Source organism: Takifugu rubripes, chromosome 21, assembly GCF_901000725.2.
Source record: "Takifugu rubripes chromosome 21, fTakRub1.2, whole genome shotgun sequence".
NCBI classification, from domain to species: domain Eukaryota; kingdom Metazoa; phylum Chordata; class Actinopteri; order Tetraodontiformes; family Tetraodontidae; genus Takifugu; species Takifugu rubripes.
Window position 1 is genome coordinate 16527102 of NC_042305.1, and position 20357 is coordinate 16547458.

Sequence of the window (20357 nt, forward strand, 5' to 3'; positions counted from 1 at the left end):
TCTGTTGTTATCATTGTTATTACTACTACTATAATATTAGATTTTGTCTACATAATTAGCTGATATCAATTTTTGCTGGATCCCTTTAGCTTCATCCATCCATCCAAAAACAGAAAGAGAGTTTATAATTTTAGAAAAATGGCCCTCCAGCGTGTTTACGGATCAAACTCGGATCCCCACCTTAAAGCCTTCAGTCAGCCATTCTGCCCTGACCCGTCACTTTTCCAACAGATAACAATGACCATCGGGAGGCGTAGCCAGCTAATTCATCTTACATGGCCTTAACCAGGTTTATAATGAGAAGAATCAGAATCAGGATCAGCTGAAGCAGCTTTTGTTCAGCGTCACTGAACAAAAGCTGCTTTATTAGCACTGCTTGATCCAAGGTTTCGGTGGGCCTGAAACACAACTGGAAAGGGAAAAAAAGGAAGCCCTAATGGCCCCCTCAATCAAAAGGGAACCACCAAAGCCTGTAAAGAGTGTAAATGACCTGTAATAATCCTCCAATGGGCTGCCGTGCATTTGCTTGCAACTCACTCTCCAAATGTGGTGCTACTGCTCTCTGTGCAGCTCAGCAGCCTGAGGGGGTGATATATTCTCTCCATTCCCACTACGGACTCTTCACATAGTGATGCTTTCCTGCCAGGGCACCTTTCACAGTAATTTCTCCAACTTGGTGTGAAGAGTGGTTGATTTTCACACCATAAGGCCCTGCTGCACTACACACCTACAGAATTTATACATTTTCTCTGCTTCTGACATCATCGCTAACTTTACACATGTAGCTCGTTAATTCAACTTTAAGTGCATATAATGTTATATTCTTTGTTTTCACACTGTGATCTCATTGAATTCTGGTGCATCTGGTCCTTAATAATTAATGTCCTGACAGCTCGATATATTTGGAAGAGGAATAAACCACAACTATACAGAATCTGCAAGTTTCAGCTGTAATAAAGGTCTCTACTCGAGCTCAATTTATCAGGAAACGTCGTGTCAGACACTTTTAGATGACTTTAAAAGATAAGCTGACAGAACGGTTGCACTCACACCTTCATCACTTGAACCTGTTCTCTGCCTGAAGGCCTTCTGGTAGCAGCAACCTTCCTTTGTGTGTTTCCAGAGCAACACAAGAAGAATTGTTCTCGCAATCTCACCAAATAATATGGAGCTGGAATTGGCCAGTCGGTGTCAGATGATTAAACTAAAACGCGAGCAGCGTTTTAGCAGAACTAATTACATCTAGCGGATGTGCCGTATATACTGCACGTATATGCTGTGTGCCCATTATGTGCTTGAATTTCCTTCTTGTGTCTTTCTCATGCACTAATTCACCAGAGCTAACCAGCCAATCAGAGTGCTGTCGCTCGCAGGCAGCACCGCAGATTCAGTAAGCTGAACCTGCTAATGACTAATGTGCAGACAATAACACTTCACTGCCTGATTTATCCCCCTCCCCCCCACACACACACACACGGTCCAGTGCACACGTTTGCAGTTGCTTTACCGCTTCTGTCTTTATTGCAACTTCGGAGCCGGAATACAGGGAAAATCTCATCTGCTAAAAAGTCTCAGTTGCTAAAAAGTTTTGACTCGGGACAAATGATCTCTCCGTTAAGTGATTCAAATAACCTCCCGCTTTTCTGTCAATGGATTCACTCAGTTCAGAGTTTGCTTTTTTTTTTTCTTCTCAGTTTAAAGTAACATGTATGTGACATATTCATAGTCCTCAAAATGTAATCAGCATCCATAAAATCAAGCTGCTCTTGTTTAAAGCCGCTCACTCATGTCAAGGTCGGCAGATCCATTTCCTTCCCTGGAGCACACTGCATAATTCCAGTTAACAGCATTGTACATTGTTTTTTCAGCACTTAAACATGTTCAGGCACTTCAATATTTAATTTAAAGACGATCGATGCGATCTAAAAGCGTCCTCAGTGAGAGACTCGATAAGAAGCTGCTTATGGAGTCAGGAAAAGCCCAGTGGTTCTTGTCTGGTTGAGGTCCTCGACCTTTCACCACCTCTTTTGTGCAACTGAATCAGCAGTTATCTTTTGTGCATCAACAGAGTTTCTTGTGTTAATTAATTATTTATTTTCCGGTTGTTTGGAATCGCTGGACCCTGGTGTGATGTCTGTTAATCACTGGAAATCACACACAGTTTTACCCTTTTTTGGTCCAGTGTGGGGGGGGGGGGGGAATCTTTTTTTTTTCTCTATTGGCTGCGTTAGCGTGTCAGTCGGAGTGCTCGGGAAGAATAATGCAGGGGTCCTGATTAAGATCAGAGTGAACTTCAGGAGATGCAGGCCGACATGTCCGCCTCTCAAGGCCAAAAGGCTCTTCATCAGCATCACAAATGTGGCTTCTATCTATATCTGCTCCTGCATACATCTGTGCACGTTTGCGCACTCTGCAGCCTCATTTCACAGAGGCTGTGACCGCATACTGTTGTTGAGGCTGTTTAATGATTTATAGCGCTGGCCAGAGTGGGTTCCTTTCTGCAGAGCTAAAGAGAAACCACTGGTTTGGGTCACATCTGCCAGAAAATGCAGAAACGGAAATGCAGGACGGCCTGACCGACCCAGCAACAATGGCGTAAGAGCCAAATTCATAATGGGCCACTGTACGTTTGCACAGGAAGATCCCAGCTGATGTAGTTCATGCAGCTCGTTTCCTACCGTTGTCCTGCATGCGCACGTCACATTTTTGTTCCAGCGCACACGTCATCACGGCCCAGCGGGGGTCACAACAAAGAGCGTGTTGATAAAGATGCAGTGGTGCATGCAAATCTGCTGGCGGTGTTGAGGTTTGACGCCTGGGCCTCTGCTGCGGCCGCTCTCACAGCAAACTGACAGGCGAGCAACGGAGGGCAACATTAGAGAGAGAATGCTGGCTTCTTCCGTTATTCAGAAGTTGATGGGATGGTTCCTCGTAGAGACCATAAAGGAACTGTGACAGACTGGCTGTTCTCTCCGCTGCATATATCGGTATTCTGTAGTACCGTATCTGGCATGAGGCAGGAAGTGGCGCTTTAGCTATATGTGAATGTATATATGAACCTTCACATAAAGCCACTTAAGGACTTGGTTAAAGTCAGCATAAGCGCCATCCCAATAAGTGATGTCAAGTGTGCTCAGCTGAATCTTAACCACCCGAGGGAGGTGCTGCACCCCTCTATGAGAAAGCTGATGTCTGCATCTGAAGTGGTTCTGCTTAAACTCTCTTTTCCCCTGTTTATTCAGCAGCTCTTTGTGCCACCTGTTGCATCAGTGGGATTGATATCAAATCGTTCTTAGCTGCTTAAAATCCCTGAGCAGTTTCTCACTAATCTGTTAGTTCACAGGAACTTTTGCCTGTGTTTCTGACAGCGCCTTATTCTTGCTAGCATACCGAACAGTCCACTGGGGTGCTGCGTGATGCTAATGCTAATGCAGCTGCTGGATGTACGTTTTCACTGTACACATACGTTTACATGTCATCTGTCAATAAAGAGATGATACAAATAGAGGAGAGCAGCAAGTACCACCTATATTTCCCCCCAAAACAGACCAGACCAACGCAGGAGGAATATACTGTAGCGCATCTGGCTGCTTTGTTTGTTTACCTCTCCCAAAACTGCTTCATCAACACGACTGTGAGCCGACCGCTCCATCAATATAGCACTGAATATAAAACAAGTGGCCTTTGATTCTAAAGTCAAGCTGTCGAGGCCTGGCTCAAACTGAAAAGCACACTGCTCTTTACCATCTAAGAGGTCATTTTAAGTCTTGCTATTATCTCAAGTTCTATTTCTCTTAGCCAAACTGGAGCAGCAAAGGTTGGATTTACTGGAAGACCTGCTGCAAACCAGGTGATATTGCAGCTTAACTACAAACATATGAGGTTCTGGGATCTTTTTGAAGTGGATATGTTGACGTAAAAGCCAGGAGGCCAATTAGTGAATGAAAGCTGTTCGCATGCGGCCCTCTGAATCATCATCATTAAACACAGAGACGTTTGCAAACAATCCTTTTTTAAAAATCCCAAATTGCTGCTGTGCCGACACTGAAGCTGTCAGCCTCGTATTAAGCTTGAAACAATGGCTGAAAGAGAACTGAAATTATGCAGCTGTCATTGGAGGAAAAAGGGAATTCAGAAGATGATGAGCATGTTGTTCCATATTCATGAACTCCTGGGGGTAAAAGCAGAGTTTGCCTCATGGTTTTGAGGATTTTGGAATTAAGACATGATTTTGTTGAACCCATTCTTGACTACACGCCCACGGACCAACACTGACAGGAGATCTGGCCGTGCACCCAAACGTTCCGGATCTGCAGGGACTCGTTATATCCCAATGTGTCCCTTGAAGAATTGACATAATTCATGGAGAACAGAACTCCAGTGTGGAAAGTCGAGCTGATCACCGTGAACAATAGCCGAGGGCCCCATCACTGCTTTGTTGGCCCGCTTTAGTGGAACCTCCTCCTGGGTGGCAGCTACGCTTGTGCAGTTTTTGAAGGAAGGAATAGATTAAGAGTTTTTTTAGCTTTCTTCCAAAATGTATTCAAATTTAAATGTTAATACTGTTCCAAATAAGGCACCTTGCACCTTGCATCATTCTCTGAATGCAACTTTTCAACAGAACTGGGCAAAATAGGGTATAAAATAGGGCAGCCTGACTGTGTTAAAGATAAACTAATTCTCTTCACTGGGCATTTTTAAATTATTGTACAGTAAATCTTCATATTGTACATTTGATTGGGCGACCCGAGCACTGCTGCTTTGAAGCAGATGCAGACTCCAGAAACAAGTTTTTGTGCTCTGGAAAGTTAATTTTCACCTTCATCCTGTAATCCTCACACCTGCTCGTTGCCAGGTTCAGGCGGGTTGGAGTGAATTTTCCCTCCCTGGCTGACTGTTGCACTAATCCTCAGCCATCCTGGTTCATCAAGGAGGGAAAAGCACATGAGCATGTTTAAAAACAGTCAAAGAAAATTTAAAGGTTTTTGCCAGAGGGTGAAAGAGAACTCCATCGTCTGTAACAAACTTAATATCTGTGTGGGGGTAGGTTAAGAGAGCGAAAGTGTGCATGTGTTTGTGTGTTTTTGTGTGTTTGTGCATATATTTGTAGGGCATGTGAGGGTTTGTGTGGGGGCCCGTGGGTGCTCTGGGTCAGAGCCGTACAGCCTCCGCATGGCTCAGGGTTGACGGCTAGGTTTGGCTTCAGCGTTGCTGTTGTCTCACTTTCTTTATTATTAACATTACATGCTGTGAAATGATGTTTACCATTATCTGTGAGCATATGTAGAGGTCTATGTATCAACATATCTATATTTCTGTGTGTGCGTATGTAAATGTGGGTGTATGTGTGAAAGTGCATATGTTTATATTCTGTATGTGTGTATGGATGCATTTTCTTCTTTTCTGTCTTTCTTGGTTACAATCGGTGTTTTGTCATTGTGTTTTGTTTGTTTGCCACATTTTTTCGTTCGTTTGTTTGTTTGTTTGTTTGTTTTGTTGCTTGTTGTGATTGTTGGTTCGTTTGCAGGTTTCTCGGGAGTCAGGTCCAACATTCATTTTGAAATATATCTATACTGTTCCTCAGGATCCAGGATGAGTTCAACAGACTCATCCTGACAGAACAAAACAAAGAGGCATTCACATTCCCATGTTGCTGCCTCCCTCCTGGACAGGACAGAGTTTTTAAAAAAAAATAGGATTCTCTTGTTTAATGGCCATTTTAGTTTCACTCTGATATGCTTCATTGGTCATTTGCATCCAGCTCACTGTGGTCATGTGATCACACTGGTTCTTATCACCTCTTGCACCCAATTAGTGCAAATGTACTTTGGTAGAACCTCAAAACAAGAGATGAAGTCCAACCTGGCATCAACGCCTTTATAGAAGTCCGGGTGCGTCACTGTGGTTTATTTTGGGGTGTTTACGTTGTTTTCCTGCTTTTGCCCTGATCTGTTTACTCCGCCAACATTAAATCTGAAAGGACATCTGAAAAGACAATTTACAGACAGAAGAATCATCTAAAGGAATTAAAATCCACTCTCGTTGCTCTTGCAGATGTACATTTCTGTTGTTTTTGTTTGGTTTTTAATCAGATTGGCGACTCTGCTTGGAAATAGAATTGGCTGGATCCTAACGCTGTTTGTTCACAAAAAGCAGGTCCTTCCCTCACAGTCGGGGTTCTGTTCTGTTTGATTAGTGTTTATGAAAAAAGGTGGTAGCCTATAAAACGATATCTTTCTATATTGCTCTCAATACACGTGTAAGGTCTGGTTTTATAAATATAAATGTTCTCTCATCTGACATGACACCTTCATATCTGCTAAAATAGATGTGTGAAAGCTTTCAGCTTATAAATCACCTTTCTTCCTAGCGGGGAGCAGTCGACTTCTTCGTTCCAGGTCCTCAGAGACGACGTGGCAGCCTGGACTCTCAGCTCTAGGGTCCACTTGGTCCTTTCCTTCTCTCTCCTTAAAACAGCATGGAGCACATATGCTGTACACTGCTGTATAGCCTCTATAGGCTGCGTATTGTCTTCATTGTTTGGAATTTCAACATCAGGGGTTATATCTTCCACTTAGCTTCAGACACGTGCACTTAGGAAGCCTCCCTCACTTCCAACCCAAAGGAGAGCGAATCACAGAAAGTCTTTTCAGACTCTTGTCTGAGCCGTAATCACTAAACCTGCGTGTACTTGTATGAAAACACCCATTTCAGCCTCTAGTTACCATCAGATAGGTGAGTCTATCTTTGTTAAAATACGAGTGATGCTGCTTCTGAAAGGCAGCAGAAGACATAAACTGGTTTACAGAGTGGTACATCCCAGGTTAGTTAAGTCCAACCCTGCTACTGCTTGAATGTCAATAATGAGTTAAATTGGCCTCATCAGCTGTGCAACAACATCCTCAGCAGTCGGCCTCCAGATCATTGGAACAATGGATTCATTAAACGATCCTTGATGGTAATAACCAAACCTAAAGAAAAGCTCTGCAGGGGCATCGATCCAGCATCCTTCTGGGGTGTTAGAATAAAAACATACACATCCATGCACATCACTGTGAGCGCATGCACACACTCAAAACCTTCAAGCATGTATGGGGAGGTTGAGATGACAGTGTTTTTATCCTCCACCACTCTAGTGGTAGCACGGTCTGGAGGACACCACGACGTCAGGCATCACCTTCAGAATCCATAACGAGATCTGCTTCATCAACCACTGACGCCAAGGAACAAAACCAAGCATCTGATCGACGTAGACGAGGCATATCATGAGCACAGTTCCCATAGATACGGACAATAGGAATCCCATTTGCTGACCGCTGAGCCAACGGGGAGGATTGGCGCCACTCCAGAACACTTCCGTCCTGCTCATGTACCATAGCAGCATAGCAGCAGCTGCCCGTGGACCTTTGGAACCTCCGCTCCCTTTTCTGACCTTTATGCCTCTGAAACAGCCATCCATCATTTTCAGCGTTTCAGCAGATGCCCCCACAAAAGCTGGGGTGTCCATTTAGTTGCAAAAAAAAGCAACTGAAACCTTTTTAATCTACTGTTTGAAGAGATGGATCTGATTTGATGGTTTGGTTTAGGTCCGTTAATATTAACTGAAGCATCTAATCACCTCTATTTGTGATGGATGTGCATCAATCTCGAGCACGGGCTTTGGTCTCAGTGGCAGATTAATTTTTCATTAGCCCGATTGTGTTGGTGAAAAAGGCGACGACCTTGTAAGTTTCTGTCGTAACACTAAAGATTTTAACCTGAACTCGAGATGTTCTGTTGTGATAAGAAAACACGTTAATGTGTTTGAGAGAGGACCAGCTCAAGGCAAATTTACAATCAAATTGATTTTTTTTATCCCTGAAACAGACACTGGTTCACAATATTACACTTCATATATGAAATGAATCTTTCTGCCCTTCACTCAAATATGTCCTCCAACGCTGGAGAGGATCTGAAAATACAGCTGAATGGTGTCACTGAGAAATATTTCTCAGATGGAGGCTTCAGCTCTCACTTTGTCCAATACAATATTGCACATAATGCACAGTTTTCACCATCACGTGTAGTTTAACGTAGTTTAGATGTCAGTTTTGTGTTTGCCTGCACCATTTACCACGGCAAACGCCTTTTAAAGTGAAATTACTTGTTAATAAATTCTTAATTAATAGTAAAAAATGTTTTTTATGAGGAAAATTGACACTTCCTCGTGTCAACTTGAGGAAGCAAGAGAAAATTACTTTTATTGCACCTAAAATAAGATGCAAATTGAAAGTTATTTCAACCCGGCTTGTTTCATATTCATTCATTACGTTTTTATTGAAAGATTTTCATTCACCATTTCGTTTCATTTCTGACTGAAGGTGAACACCTTGATTCTTTCAAGATGCAACGCCACAAAACATCCCTCCGTCAGTCAGACATCACATAATTGTCTTGGATGCCTCCCTCACAGAACACCTCGTTTAATCTTTTCCTAAGAGCTCATTTAATCTTTTGTTGGGTTGTCAGACAAACACAGAATGGCGCAACAGCTTGAAAGGAAGGAAGATTGTAATATGTTAGTCTTTGAATATAATCAAATCACATCTGTCAATTACCAAAATTCTAACGAAAATAAAAGAAAATATTGAAAAGCTATACAACCTGGTTAAGGGGAATTATCCCTGTGTCTGTTTACTGGTGTAAATAGATGCACGTACACACCCGATAGTGGTTCTATTGAGTAAAGGGGGAGATTCTTAATTCGGTTTGCAGAGTTTAAAGACTCATCAGAGTGACATCTCAAATTAGGATGACCTTTTCTGCATTATTGCGCTTGTATTGAAGGGTAGAGAAGAGAAAGATAGAGTGTTTAGATGCGTTTTAAAGGCAGTGACAATAGGCTCTGCATTTTATCTGATGGTTTAATGCTGGTTTGCTGGAGTTCAAAGGTGATGCACAAGGCAACATGCCATCCGATTTCTGAAAAATATTGTTAAAGGTAAAGCAGTCACTGCTGAGGGGGGAAAGCCAGGGAGGGAGAGTGCAGCACCCTGCGGAACTCCTACAGGGAGCAAAAGAGTGATATTAATGGGGCTCTCCGAAGGTATCCATCCATCCATCCATCCATCCATCCCATCCATCCATCCATCCATCTATCCATCCATCCATCCATCCATCCATCCATCCATCCATCCTCTACCGCTTATCCGGGGTTGGTAGGAGAGAAGCCCAGATTTCCCTCTCCCCAGCTACCTCTTCCAGCTCATCCGGAGGGATCCCCAGGCGTTCCCAGGCCAGTCCAGAGACATAGTCTCTCCAACGTGTCCTGGGTCTTCCCGGGGGCCTCCTACCAGAGGGACATGCCCTGAACACCTCACCAGGGAGGCGTCCAGGGGGCATCCTAACTAGGTGCCCAAGCCACCTCATCTGGCTCCTCTCTCTCCGAAGGTAAAACTGCTAAACCCACGACGGATGGCATCGGCATCCAGGGAGCAGGATAGTGGAAAAAAAAAAACCTTTGAAGAAACCGATGATGAAGTTAAAGGCTAAAGAAGACATGTGTAAGCATTGGGAAAAGGAGGTTTCTGGAGCAGCAGTCCAGCAGTTATTAAAGGATTTACGGCGCAGTTGATTCGCAGCGGTTTTAGGCGACCTCACCACTTTCCGCAGGATGATATTAATTCCGTTGGATTAATGCTTTGGGGCAGGAATTTGGAGGACGGGATTTACAGCTAGGGCAGCTTTCTTCGTGCCAGGACTCACATCTACCCTTGTGAGTGTCGCCTTCAGACCGCCACCTTGCAGCTGCAGTTGCCTTTGTGTTTCTGTCGGCGGCAGATGCTTAAAAATCCTCGCTGGGAGCTGCATCACATTGTGTCATAGGAGATGAACTGGGAGGATGCCACCAAACTGAGCAGATCCCACCACTCACAATCTAGATAGTGCTGTTGTACACACATGGAGCATCGAGGGGGTGTTGAGAAAAGGCCACCAAAGGGATGTTTGACCGACTGGTGGGATCCATCAGCCACCAATGGAGTTTGACGATGGATTTCACTGGCGTGTCGATGCAGGAGTGGCCATTTTAAGAATTCTCTTTTATTCGGGGGGGGGGGGGTGGGGGTCGCTTCCAGACAAACCAAAAACACCATTTGATATGTTTATTATCTGACCAGATCTTTTAGACTCCTAGAGTCTAGGAGCTTTAATTCTGCTGTAAAGTTCTGATCTGATCGTTCAGGATTACAGTCGCTTCAAAAGGCTCTGCAGCTTTATCCAAATAGCCTCTGTCGGATCCAGCGTGAAATCGGAGCGTCCACCCCAAGCACGTTCAGGCTTCCGCAGACCCAGTTGGCATCTAAAGGTCACATTACATTTACGGTGCATTCGTCCATAATATGGGTCACTTAACATTTAGCTTAGCGGCTAGTACATATAATTACAATAGTGATAATTATGACCAGTAAATATTTGAACTCTTCCTATTAATTTTGCTTATTCTGCTGGTTAACTTATTCTGCTGGTTATCCACCCCTGAAAAATGCCCCATGTGAATGCTAATTTGCTCCTCAGTGATGGCGTCTGCTCTGACATCAGCGATGTGGCGTGACGTCAGTGGCTGAAGCCGGTGTCCCCCTGACACAGAGCTCACAGCAGCTTATGATACGCCTCACTGATGGCTTCTATTCATACCGTCTATGAACAGGCCTCAGTCCTGTACTAAGGTCAATCCTTTAATTCTGTTTACCACTTATTATACGGGTCAGCATGAACTGTGCATCTGCTGTCTTTTTCTTTTGAACATAAAGCCGTGTGTCCCTCCGGTCTCCTGAGCATGTAATTAGAGATCCACTGATCAATCATCACCTCATTTGGGAAGTTGTGGGGACCTTCTTTTTTTTTCCTCAAGGTGTAAAAATCGACTCCTACTGTAGCTCTTGTTTGCCCTCTTGTGGTAAGAGACACCACAAAACGCTTTCGTGTGTGTCAGTTATATATGTCAGGAGTTCTTTAAAATATTCTGATCATTGTTTGTCTGCTGTTTGACTGAGGCAATGCCCCTGATTAGACAGACAGAAATAATTTGAATTAAACTCTTATCACGTATTTCTGCTGTCATGCTTCTCTCTGACTTGCTTGCGTGACATTAGGTGCAGTTTTACTTTGATCGTAGCGTCGTCGAGGTTCTCATTTCTCGTCGATGTTTACAGCAACTCTTCATTATAAACAAGTTTCAGAGGTCGCCATCAGCGCATCCTCACTTCCACCATCTTCAGCAAGACCCTAACACTAATAATCATATTTAATGAAATGTAAAGAAAACAGTGAATGCTGGATCAAGCAATCATAACCTCCAAATGATGGAATAAATAAACAAATGAATGGAGATTAAGATAATTAATAGCTGTCCAGCCGATTAAGAGGAGTGACGTTAAAGCGCCGCCACCTGATGGCTGCAATGTAGCCTTTTCACCGTTAGGAGGAGACAGTAAGCAGTTTCTTTATGGTGCGTTCACGTCCGAAGTTTTCAGTTTTTGGCTCTACATATGATTATTTACGATTGGATATTTTGTTTCCACTTAATCCTTGGGGGGGGGGGGGGGGGGGGGGGGGGTTGTGTTGGCAGAATATATATTATATTATGCAAAAATGTGTGGTTTTACGAGTGATCCTAACCATCAAAATCCATATACAAGTATTTAAAACAAAAGTGAAACTATCCTATAGACTAGTTTAAATTAAATGGTAAAAAATAATAATAATAATTGCAAAATGCGTTAGGCAGAGTTCTTCGAACCTAAAATCTTTGAAATTTGATGTCTCCACCTGCACAAAGCTTCATCCTTGAATAATTTACTGCTGACAATCCTTGGCCACTGCACTGTCTTTCAAATTCAACTGCTATACAAATACTTATGTCGTTTCTGACTTTGCCATTATGTTGTTGGTAATTATAATGAGGCCTTCAGATTATGTGCCCTAAGACATGTATGATTTGAAACTTTCGCAGCAGAAACTCCTGGTAACTGGCAACCTGGATAGTGAAAGGTGACTTGGTGATTGAGAGCTAAAGTAGGCTGCCACCTCACTTTGAATATTCTCACTGGTCTACTGTTTTCAGTCTTTTAAGTATTTGCAAATATCATGAATCCTTAATGTCTGTTGATATATGTGATTACTTTACATGAATTTCTTATATGCTGGTCCAAAGCAAAAACATCAATTCTGGGGGGGGCGTGTGGAAAAGACAAATTTAATGTTAACTAGCTGTTAACTAGTTTTCCCCTCAGAAATGCTTATTAGGTGTGGCAGCATTTACACTCATCAGAGCTCATTTCTGAGCATTAACTCAAGTATTGTTCACATTCAAGTGCCGACTGTCGTTGCTATGCAACATCGGAGGCAGTAAAGTGACATTTTAACAACTATAAGAGGAAAATATCTAATACAATATATATTTTTGGAAATGATGTTTTCTGGGGCCGCTAACAGGTCTTTTGTGTCGCACATGTTTCCGTTGATGGAAAAAAAATTCCTTCACCAACGAGCAAACAGAAAGATTTACAATCACGTCGAGGAACCGGTGTGTCAGCTGATTCTACAGCGCAGAAGAGGTTTGTGGATGTGGCCAGTGACGGCTACCGCTCTTGGATGAATCTAGCAACAGTCTGATCCGATTTAAAGCCTCACAGATGGTTTTGTCTCTATTGAAGCATGAACCTGAACGATATTCCTGCTGCTCTGCCCATTTGTTGCCCTGATTGGTCTCCTTAAAGGGCGTCATAAGAAACTGTGGAAGTCTGAAGTCACCATGCTGAAAGTCAGACGTAAATCAAGACACTCATTGTCTGCAGTGTGTTTGTGTTTCTGCGAGTGTGTGGGGGTTTCCATGTGTTTGTGTTTCCCAGGTGTGTGTCAGGCTAAATAAAAGAGCAGCTTGAACTGGCTGAAGATTCACTGATGTTTAAAGAGCTTGAAAAAATAACCTGTTATGAAACAATAACACTTAAATTATCACTGATAACATCACAAACGAAAATAAGTTGATTTTCCAGACTCTAAATAGAAAATGTAACATCTGAAGAAGCTCATTAAAGTTTATAAAACTGTAAAATAATACGTTTCTGTTTTGATTAAACCCAAAACCTTTTTTAAAAAAAAATCAAGTTTCACCTGCAGTCATAAAGGTTGTAAACTACAGTCGGAGGTCTGAACTCCAGCCAATCAGAGGTGAGCACACAGGAAGTTTTGACGTGTATTTTCTTGAAGTGACAGGTGCAGCCTACTTGTCAGAGGGAGCAGGTAAATATTCACCTTTGTCCAAGTGAGCGAACCAGAACAAACAGCAGCGACATTGTGTTTATTCTGCATTCAAACAATTCCGATGCTCCCCAACTGCGGTAGTTCTTCCCAGAGGTGTGCACGGTGGTTGCCGTGGGAGGTGGCTGAAAGTTGTACTATAAACAGGTAGGGGGCGTGGCCACGGAGAGCCAGTTTCACCTGACAACAAAATAAGCACTTAGAGGAAAGACTGGCAGGACTGCGTCACAGAAGCTTGTTGTTGTAGTTTGGAGCTGGACGGCACCGACGGATGTTCTGCTGCTTGTTTGCTGTCCACCTTCACGTCAGCTGTGGGGAAATGGAACCGTTTTGGATCCGACTGTTGTTTCAGGGTAAATCCAGGAGAATGCCGTCGCCGCTGATGATGATGATGATGATGTTGGGGACGATGATGATGATGCCGCTCCGAACAGGTGAGGTTTGTCATCCCAGGAATGTTGTTCAGAGAGACGCATTGTGGACCCTCTCCCAGTTCGAACATACCAGTCAGACCAGTTCAATCCGGAGGAAAAAGCAGAACCTCAAAAAAAGATTCAACCCGAATCAATAATGAATAAATGTGATTGTAAATGTGCTTATTCATGTTTATGGAGTTTAGTTAGGGTGCGATAAGAAACTCGCGACCTTTGCTCCCCACCTCAAAGGTTTATAAACATTAACTTTTACGCTCTCTTCCAACGCCGAATATAAACTTCCTGGCAAACAGCCTCAAACTGAAGCTCAGAACATTGAGAACATGTGAATAAACTGTAAAAAGGAACACAGAAAAACTGTTTTATTAAGTTTGTTTGCAGTGAAAGCTCTCAACATTACATTTTTAAACTACTCGAGACTTTTTGTGGCTGTAAAACTTTGACGGTAACCTGAGTTTAATCCAGTATTTGGATTTGAAAATGGAATACTCGAGGAAACCGGATCAGGTTTCCACAGAGAGCTGCTGGGATTCGCAGAATTCCTGAGAAACGTCGGTTTTAGATTTAATCTGTTGTGTAAAGTAGCTGAAATTCAGAATATCTGGGCGTCGCTCTGACAGAAGTGAGATACACACACACGCGCGCGCACACCCACACACACACACACACAGCCAGCCAGTTTCTGCTTCTCATGAATGAACACTTGTGTACTTCATGCGTACTTCAGCAGTTCTCTTGGGGTTCTTCTCCTTCACTCGTTTAGATACTTCAGCAATCATGCAACCTCTTATTAAGCCTTAAATAAGCCATTTAATCCGCCCGACAGATGCTGATTCCATTCATCCACTAAGAGGTCGACTTTCCGATCTCAGACGTGAAATTAGCTTTGCTTTGTGTAATAATCATAATCCAGATCTGTGAACTCAGCCTGCTTTGAAATTGTTGCCTGTCAATTTACTAATCATTAGCATTTACGCTTCAATCAAGCCTCCAGCATTTTTTTTTACATCCACTTTAACATTTCTTTCTGCTCCAAGTCTCTTGGATGAACGTCTGAATTACATTCCAACCTTGTAATGTGTCAGAAGAATGAAGTGATTTAAGAAGGCACCAGCGGATGATTATCAAAATGTCTGTGAACAGAGGCGATGGAGGTGTCGGCCCCGGGCCCCCAGACCGTTCAGAAGGCCCTCGGAGAGACTGTCAAGCTGGGCTGCATCTACACGCCGGGCACTCAGGACACTGGAGAGCTGGACATCGAGTGGTCCAGCCTGAACCCAGACATGACCCAGAGAGACCAACTGGTAGGACTAATAGAAGGAACCCCGGCCAGTATTTTTACCCTGGAGGGTGGGAGGGGGGGCTGCATAGATTGACCAAAGCCTCATAGAAGTTGAATATATAAGTGCGCTTTCTTTATTTTGGGGAGTTGAACAGCTGAAGGTTTCTTGAAGCAGGCGTCTCCGTGAAATTAGGGCGCTGCCTGAGCAGCCCCACCCTGCAGAAACTTGCACTGATGTATTCAGGGTGGGGTGGGGACAGGGCGGGACCTTTCAGCTCCAATACTGGAAAAACCTGCTTCAGTCGGTCCTTGCCTTTCAGGTCTTGTCCTACACTGGGGGTAAGATGCATCAGTACGGTGACCCCGGAGTCTCGGCCAGGTTCACCTTCACGGGAAACCCCACGCAGGGCGACGCCTCCATCTCCGTGTCCGATCTGAGGGGCTCGGACACCGCCACCTACCAGTGCAAGGTCAAGAAGGCGCCAGGTGTTGACATGAGGAAAGTGACTCTGGTGGTGCTGGGTGAGGAAGACTTCCTCTTTTGAAATTGAACTGGTTCTTCCTGTCTCATTCCTGACTTGCACCGAGTCGGGTGATGAACACGCCTTCTTCAGAGGCCGCGTCTCTGATTGTCTCTCTTGGATGCAGTTTAACACTGAAACAATGACAGAACCAACAGATGCTCCTTCCAACAGTTCCCCCCTCCACACCCAAGTGTTGGGTAGAAGGACCGGAGGAGAAAGGTGGCCCGGTCTCCCTCCGCTGTAAATCATCTGAAGGTACCATTCCCATCAGCTACACGTGGAGTCGAGAGAGCGGAGGCTCGATGCCGCCCACCGCCACCCAAAGTAACAAAGGAAACCGACTCGTTTCTGATTGGCCAGTGGAGAAAATCCGCTTGACCCGTGTCCTGTCCTTTAGACACCGAGAGCGGCGAGCTCCTGATGAACAACCACACAGAGGCCAACATTGGAAACTACGCATGTGAGGCCAGAAATTCTGTTGGCAGCGCGCAGTGCAAATACGCGCTGCACGCATACAACCGTAAGTCTGTCTCATTTCGCTCCCGATTCTGTCACCTTCAAATATCTACGCCCTCTGGCGTGTCGGCCTCGGGAGATTTAGGGAATACCCTTCCTCGGTGACGGCTGATTAACTGATCGCCGTTTCTGGCGTCTGGTCTTGCAGCGACCAACAAAGTTGGCGTCATCGTGGGGGCAGTGATTGGTGCGATCCTGCTGTTGCTCCTCCTCCTGCTCCTCCTCTGGCTCCTCTGCTGCTGCTGTCGGAAGCGTCGCTACGAGAAGGAGGTGGCGAATGAGATCAGGTACTCCAGCGAGGTCAACGCACAGGTGAGGCCTGCCTCTGCTGGCGAGTGATGAGGCTCCACGTGTCGTTTCAGGGAGGACACCAAGGCGCCAGAGAGCAGGCCTTCCAGCCGCCATTCCAGTCTGAGGTCGGTTCTGGGATACCGGACCCACGCTGGCGTGTATTACAGCTCAGTGCAGAATCTGAAACCCGGCGTCAGAGAGTCAGCTCGTAACGTCATCTACACGGGGGACAGCAACGGCACGCCGCAGCCCAGCAACAGCACCCTGACTCGCCTCAACTACGACCATAAGTACGGGTACCCGGTGTAGAGCCACTCTGAGCAACCCAACAGAACCTTTGAGCCAGTTCGCCTCAGCCTTCAGAAGAATGAAGTATGTAAATAACAGACTTTTAAAAGAACAAGAGGAGCACGCAACATAGAACTGGAGTGTTGGTTTACATTTAAATGCACTGCAGCAGCAACTCCCAGTTTTTAATACACATTCTATGAAACATAAGCTATACTTTCTTTTTTTCCTCTCCATTTTTTTGTATTTAAAATGGGCATTAAAGTGAGTTTTCCAATGTCTCGGTATAAGTCTGCCATCAAATTTAAATACTTCTTAATCTTGAAGATGATAGTTAAATATTTCTACGTTATTAGAGCGTTTTTACACGTTTTGGCGTTAATGTTTGGGCAAAACGTTCCTCTCTCTCGCATCTTCAAAAGTTGTACCTGCATCCGTCAACGCGACATCGTCACTCCGATGTCGGCAGGAATTCGCATTTTCCTTCAAATATTTTTTAAGTGCCGACTTCCTCCACGCAAACGTGCATGTGTGTGCATGTACTGAGAGCTAACGGACAATCATTCACTTCTCAATGAGCCATATCAAACCATGTGAATCATCTGGAACCACGCTGCACATTCTCCTCTGACCACTCACGTCAACAAGTCGATCTCACTGGATATTTTCTCTTTTTTGGACACTTCTCTGTAAATCTCAGTCGATCGGAAGTTTCTGAAATCCTTAGACCAGCGTGTCTGGAACCAACCACCATTGTCCTGCTCATTGACTCGGGGCCATGTGATTAACTGATTAACTGTTTCTGCTAACAAGCACTTGAAGATTTATACCTACTGTAATAAAAGTGTCCATCATGCACAGACTGCATTGGAGATCCACCTGTATATGGATATTTAACTATGCATACATGAACCTTCACATAAAGCCACTTAAGGACTTGGTTAAAGTCAGCATAAACTCCATCCCAATAAGTGATGTCAAATGCGCTCAGCTGAATCTTAACCACTCGAGGGAGGTGCTGCACCTGAATATAAAACAAATGGCCTTTGATTCTAAAGTCAAGCTGTCGAGGCCTGGCTCAAACTGAAAAGCACACTGCTCTTTACCATCTAAGAGGTCATTTTAAGTCTTGCTATTATCTCAAGTTCTATTTCTCTTAGCCAAACTGGAGCAGCAAAGGTTGGATTTACTGGAAGACCTGCTGCAAACCAGGTGATATCACAGCTTAACTACAAACATATGAGGTTCTGGGATCTTTTTGAAGTGGATATGTTGACGTAAAAGCCAGGAGGCCAATTAGTGAATGAAAGCTGTTCGCATGCGGCCCTCTGAATCATCATCATTAAACACAGAGACGTTTGCAAACAATCCTTTTTTAAAAATCCCAAATTGCTGCTGTGCCGACACTGAAGCTGTCAGCCTCGTATTAAGCTTGAAACAATGGCTGAAAGAGAACTGAAATTATGCAGCTGTCATTGGAGGAAAAAGGGAATTCAGAAGATGATGAGCATGTTGTTCCATATTCATGAACTCCTAGGGGTAAAAGCAGAGTTTACCTCATGGTTTTGAGGATTTTGGAATTAAGACATGATTTTGTTGAACCCATTCTTGACTACACGCCCACGGACCAACACTGACAGGAGATCTGGCCGTGCACCCAAACGTTCCGGATCTGCAGGGACTCGTTATATCCCAATGTGTCCCTTGAAGAATTGACATAATTCATGGAGAACAGAACTCCAGTGTGGAAAGTCGAGCTGATCACCGTGAACAATAGCCGAGGGCCCCATCACTGCTTTGTTGGCCCGCTTTAGTGGAACCTCCTCCTGGGTGGCAGCTACGCTTGTGCAGTTTTTCAAGGAAGGAATAGATTAAGAGTTTTTTTAGCTTTTATGTTCCAAAACGTATTCAAATTTAAATGTTAATACTGTTTCAAATATTACCAACTATTGACTTAACTCTTGTTTTTTGCATCTATTCATCTGGATGAACACACACACACACACACACGCACACACACACACACACACACACACACACACACACACACTAACTGTTGCACTAATCTTCATATTTCACGAAAGAGAGAAGGTTTAGAATTCCACAGTTTGCTCCTAACTTCATAGTATTCTCTTGTATAATGACCATTTTAGTTTCTGATATTCTTCACAGCTTTACTGTGGTCATGTGATCACACTGGTTTGACCTCTGCACCCAATTAGGTCCAAATGTGCAAAGCAGGACTTCAAACTTGGTAGAACCTAAAAAACAAAGACAGTATTTTAACACACTGACTCATCTTGCCGGATGTTTATGGCAGCGTGCTCGTCTAATAAGAAGCACAGTGTCTTCCCTTTAAAATTGTTGGGGTTACGTACTATTTTACGACACATTGGTTTATGTAGCAGATGTTCAACAGCCTCTGCCTCATGTTTGAAGGTGCTGAAGCGATTTGGTTACCATATTTGTCAGAATACAAAGCTGGTCCTTGAAAAAGGAATGTTGTACAATAGTAGCATTAGTAACATTAGTGCCACTCGCACCCCAATAGGAGAGTGGCAGGACCTGGACTCTAGACGAAATATGTCCACACGCTTTTAGATGTGACATGCATGGGGCACATATGCTGTAAAGCCTCTATAGGCTGCGTATTGTGTTCATTGTTTGGAATTTCAACAGCAGGGGTCATATCTTCCACTTCAGACACGTGCACTTAGAGAGCCTCTCTCACTTCCAAACGCAAAGGAGCAAATCACAGAAAGTCTTTTCAGACTCTCTTGTCTGAGCCGTAATCACTGAATCAAATCAAATCAAATCAATCTTTATTTATATAGCGTCTTATACAATCAAAATTGTTTCAAGGCGCTTTCCAGAATCCTGAACCTCGGTGTACTTGTATGAAAACACCCATTTTATCCTCTAGGAAGCCATCTTACCATCTGATAGGCAAATCTCTCTGACAAAATTGCCCAGTTAGGGCCCAGTTAGGGCAATTATGTCTAGTCTGTGTATGATTGCCGGCTCCATCAGAACACATCTTATAATCTTTGGTTCATTTAATCTGTTGTTTGGTTGTCAGACAAACACAACTAAAAGGAGGGAAGATTGTTTAATATATTGGTCTCAAATCACAATGGAAACCACTGAAATTCCAACCAAATAAGGGAAAATATTGAAAAGTTGTCCAGCCTGGCTAAGGAAGAAAGGGAATTGCCCATGTGTCTGTTTACTGGTGTAAATAGATGTGTGTATACCTTCATCGGAGGGGTCACCTCCCCTGGCTGACAGACACAATCAGCTTTACTGAACGTTCCTCATCGGTGTCCTGAGAGGTCAAACACGTACGACTGTGGATACGCCTGCATCCTTCAAGCAGACGTTTGACCGACAGGTAGATCCATCGCCCGCCAATGGAGCTTGACATGGATTAAAGTGGTGAGTGACCATTGTAAGATTTCTCTTTGTGGGTATTTTTTGGGGGTGTTGTTTCTTACAGACCAACCCAAAACACCATTTGATATTTTTCTTCTGGTTCTTCTTACAGTTGCTTCAAAAGGCTCTGCAGCTTTATCCGAACCGCCTCTGACAGATCCAGCGTGAAATCGGAGCGTCCACCCCGAGTGCGTCCAGGCTTTCCCAGACAAAGTTGGCATCTAAAGGTCACATTAAGTTTATGTGCGCTTTTGTGTGAATTCACTTCATTTTCTTTCAAACATGTGT

At 43.9% G+C, this 20357-nt stretch overlaps 1 protein-coding gene across 2 annotated transcripts in view; it reads left to right on the forward strand.

Annotated features, from left to right (window-relative positions):
* The window catches only part of LOC101063089 (coxsackievirus and adenovirus receptor homolog), a 46265-nt gene extending 28761 nt beyond the window's left edge, over positions 1-17504 (forward strand). The window contains exons 1-7 of one of the 2 annotated variants that reach the window (XM_003975173.3): positions 13445-13736; positions 14880-15040; positions 15339-15540; positions 15714-15866; positions 15940-16062; positions 16207-16345; positions 16421-17504. In XM_003975173.3, coding sequence (XP_003975222.3) covers positions 13574-13736; positions 14880-15040; positions 15339-15540; positions 15714-15866; positions 15940-16062; positions 16207-16345; positions 16421-16658 — 1179 coding nt within the window. In that variant the 5' untranslated portion in view covers positions 13445-13573 and the 3' untranslated portion in view covers positions 16659-17504. Of the gene's footprint in view, positions 1-13444; positions 13737-14879; positions 15041-15338; positions 15541-15713; positions 15867-15939; positions 16063-16206; positions 16346-16420 lie in introns of those variants that run through there. The other variant, XM_011615936.2, reaches the window with a different exon arrangement.
* Positions 17505-20357: the final 2853 nt, after the last annotated feature.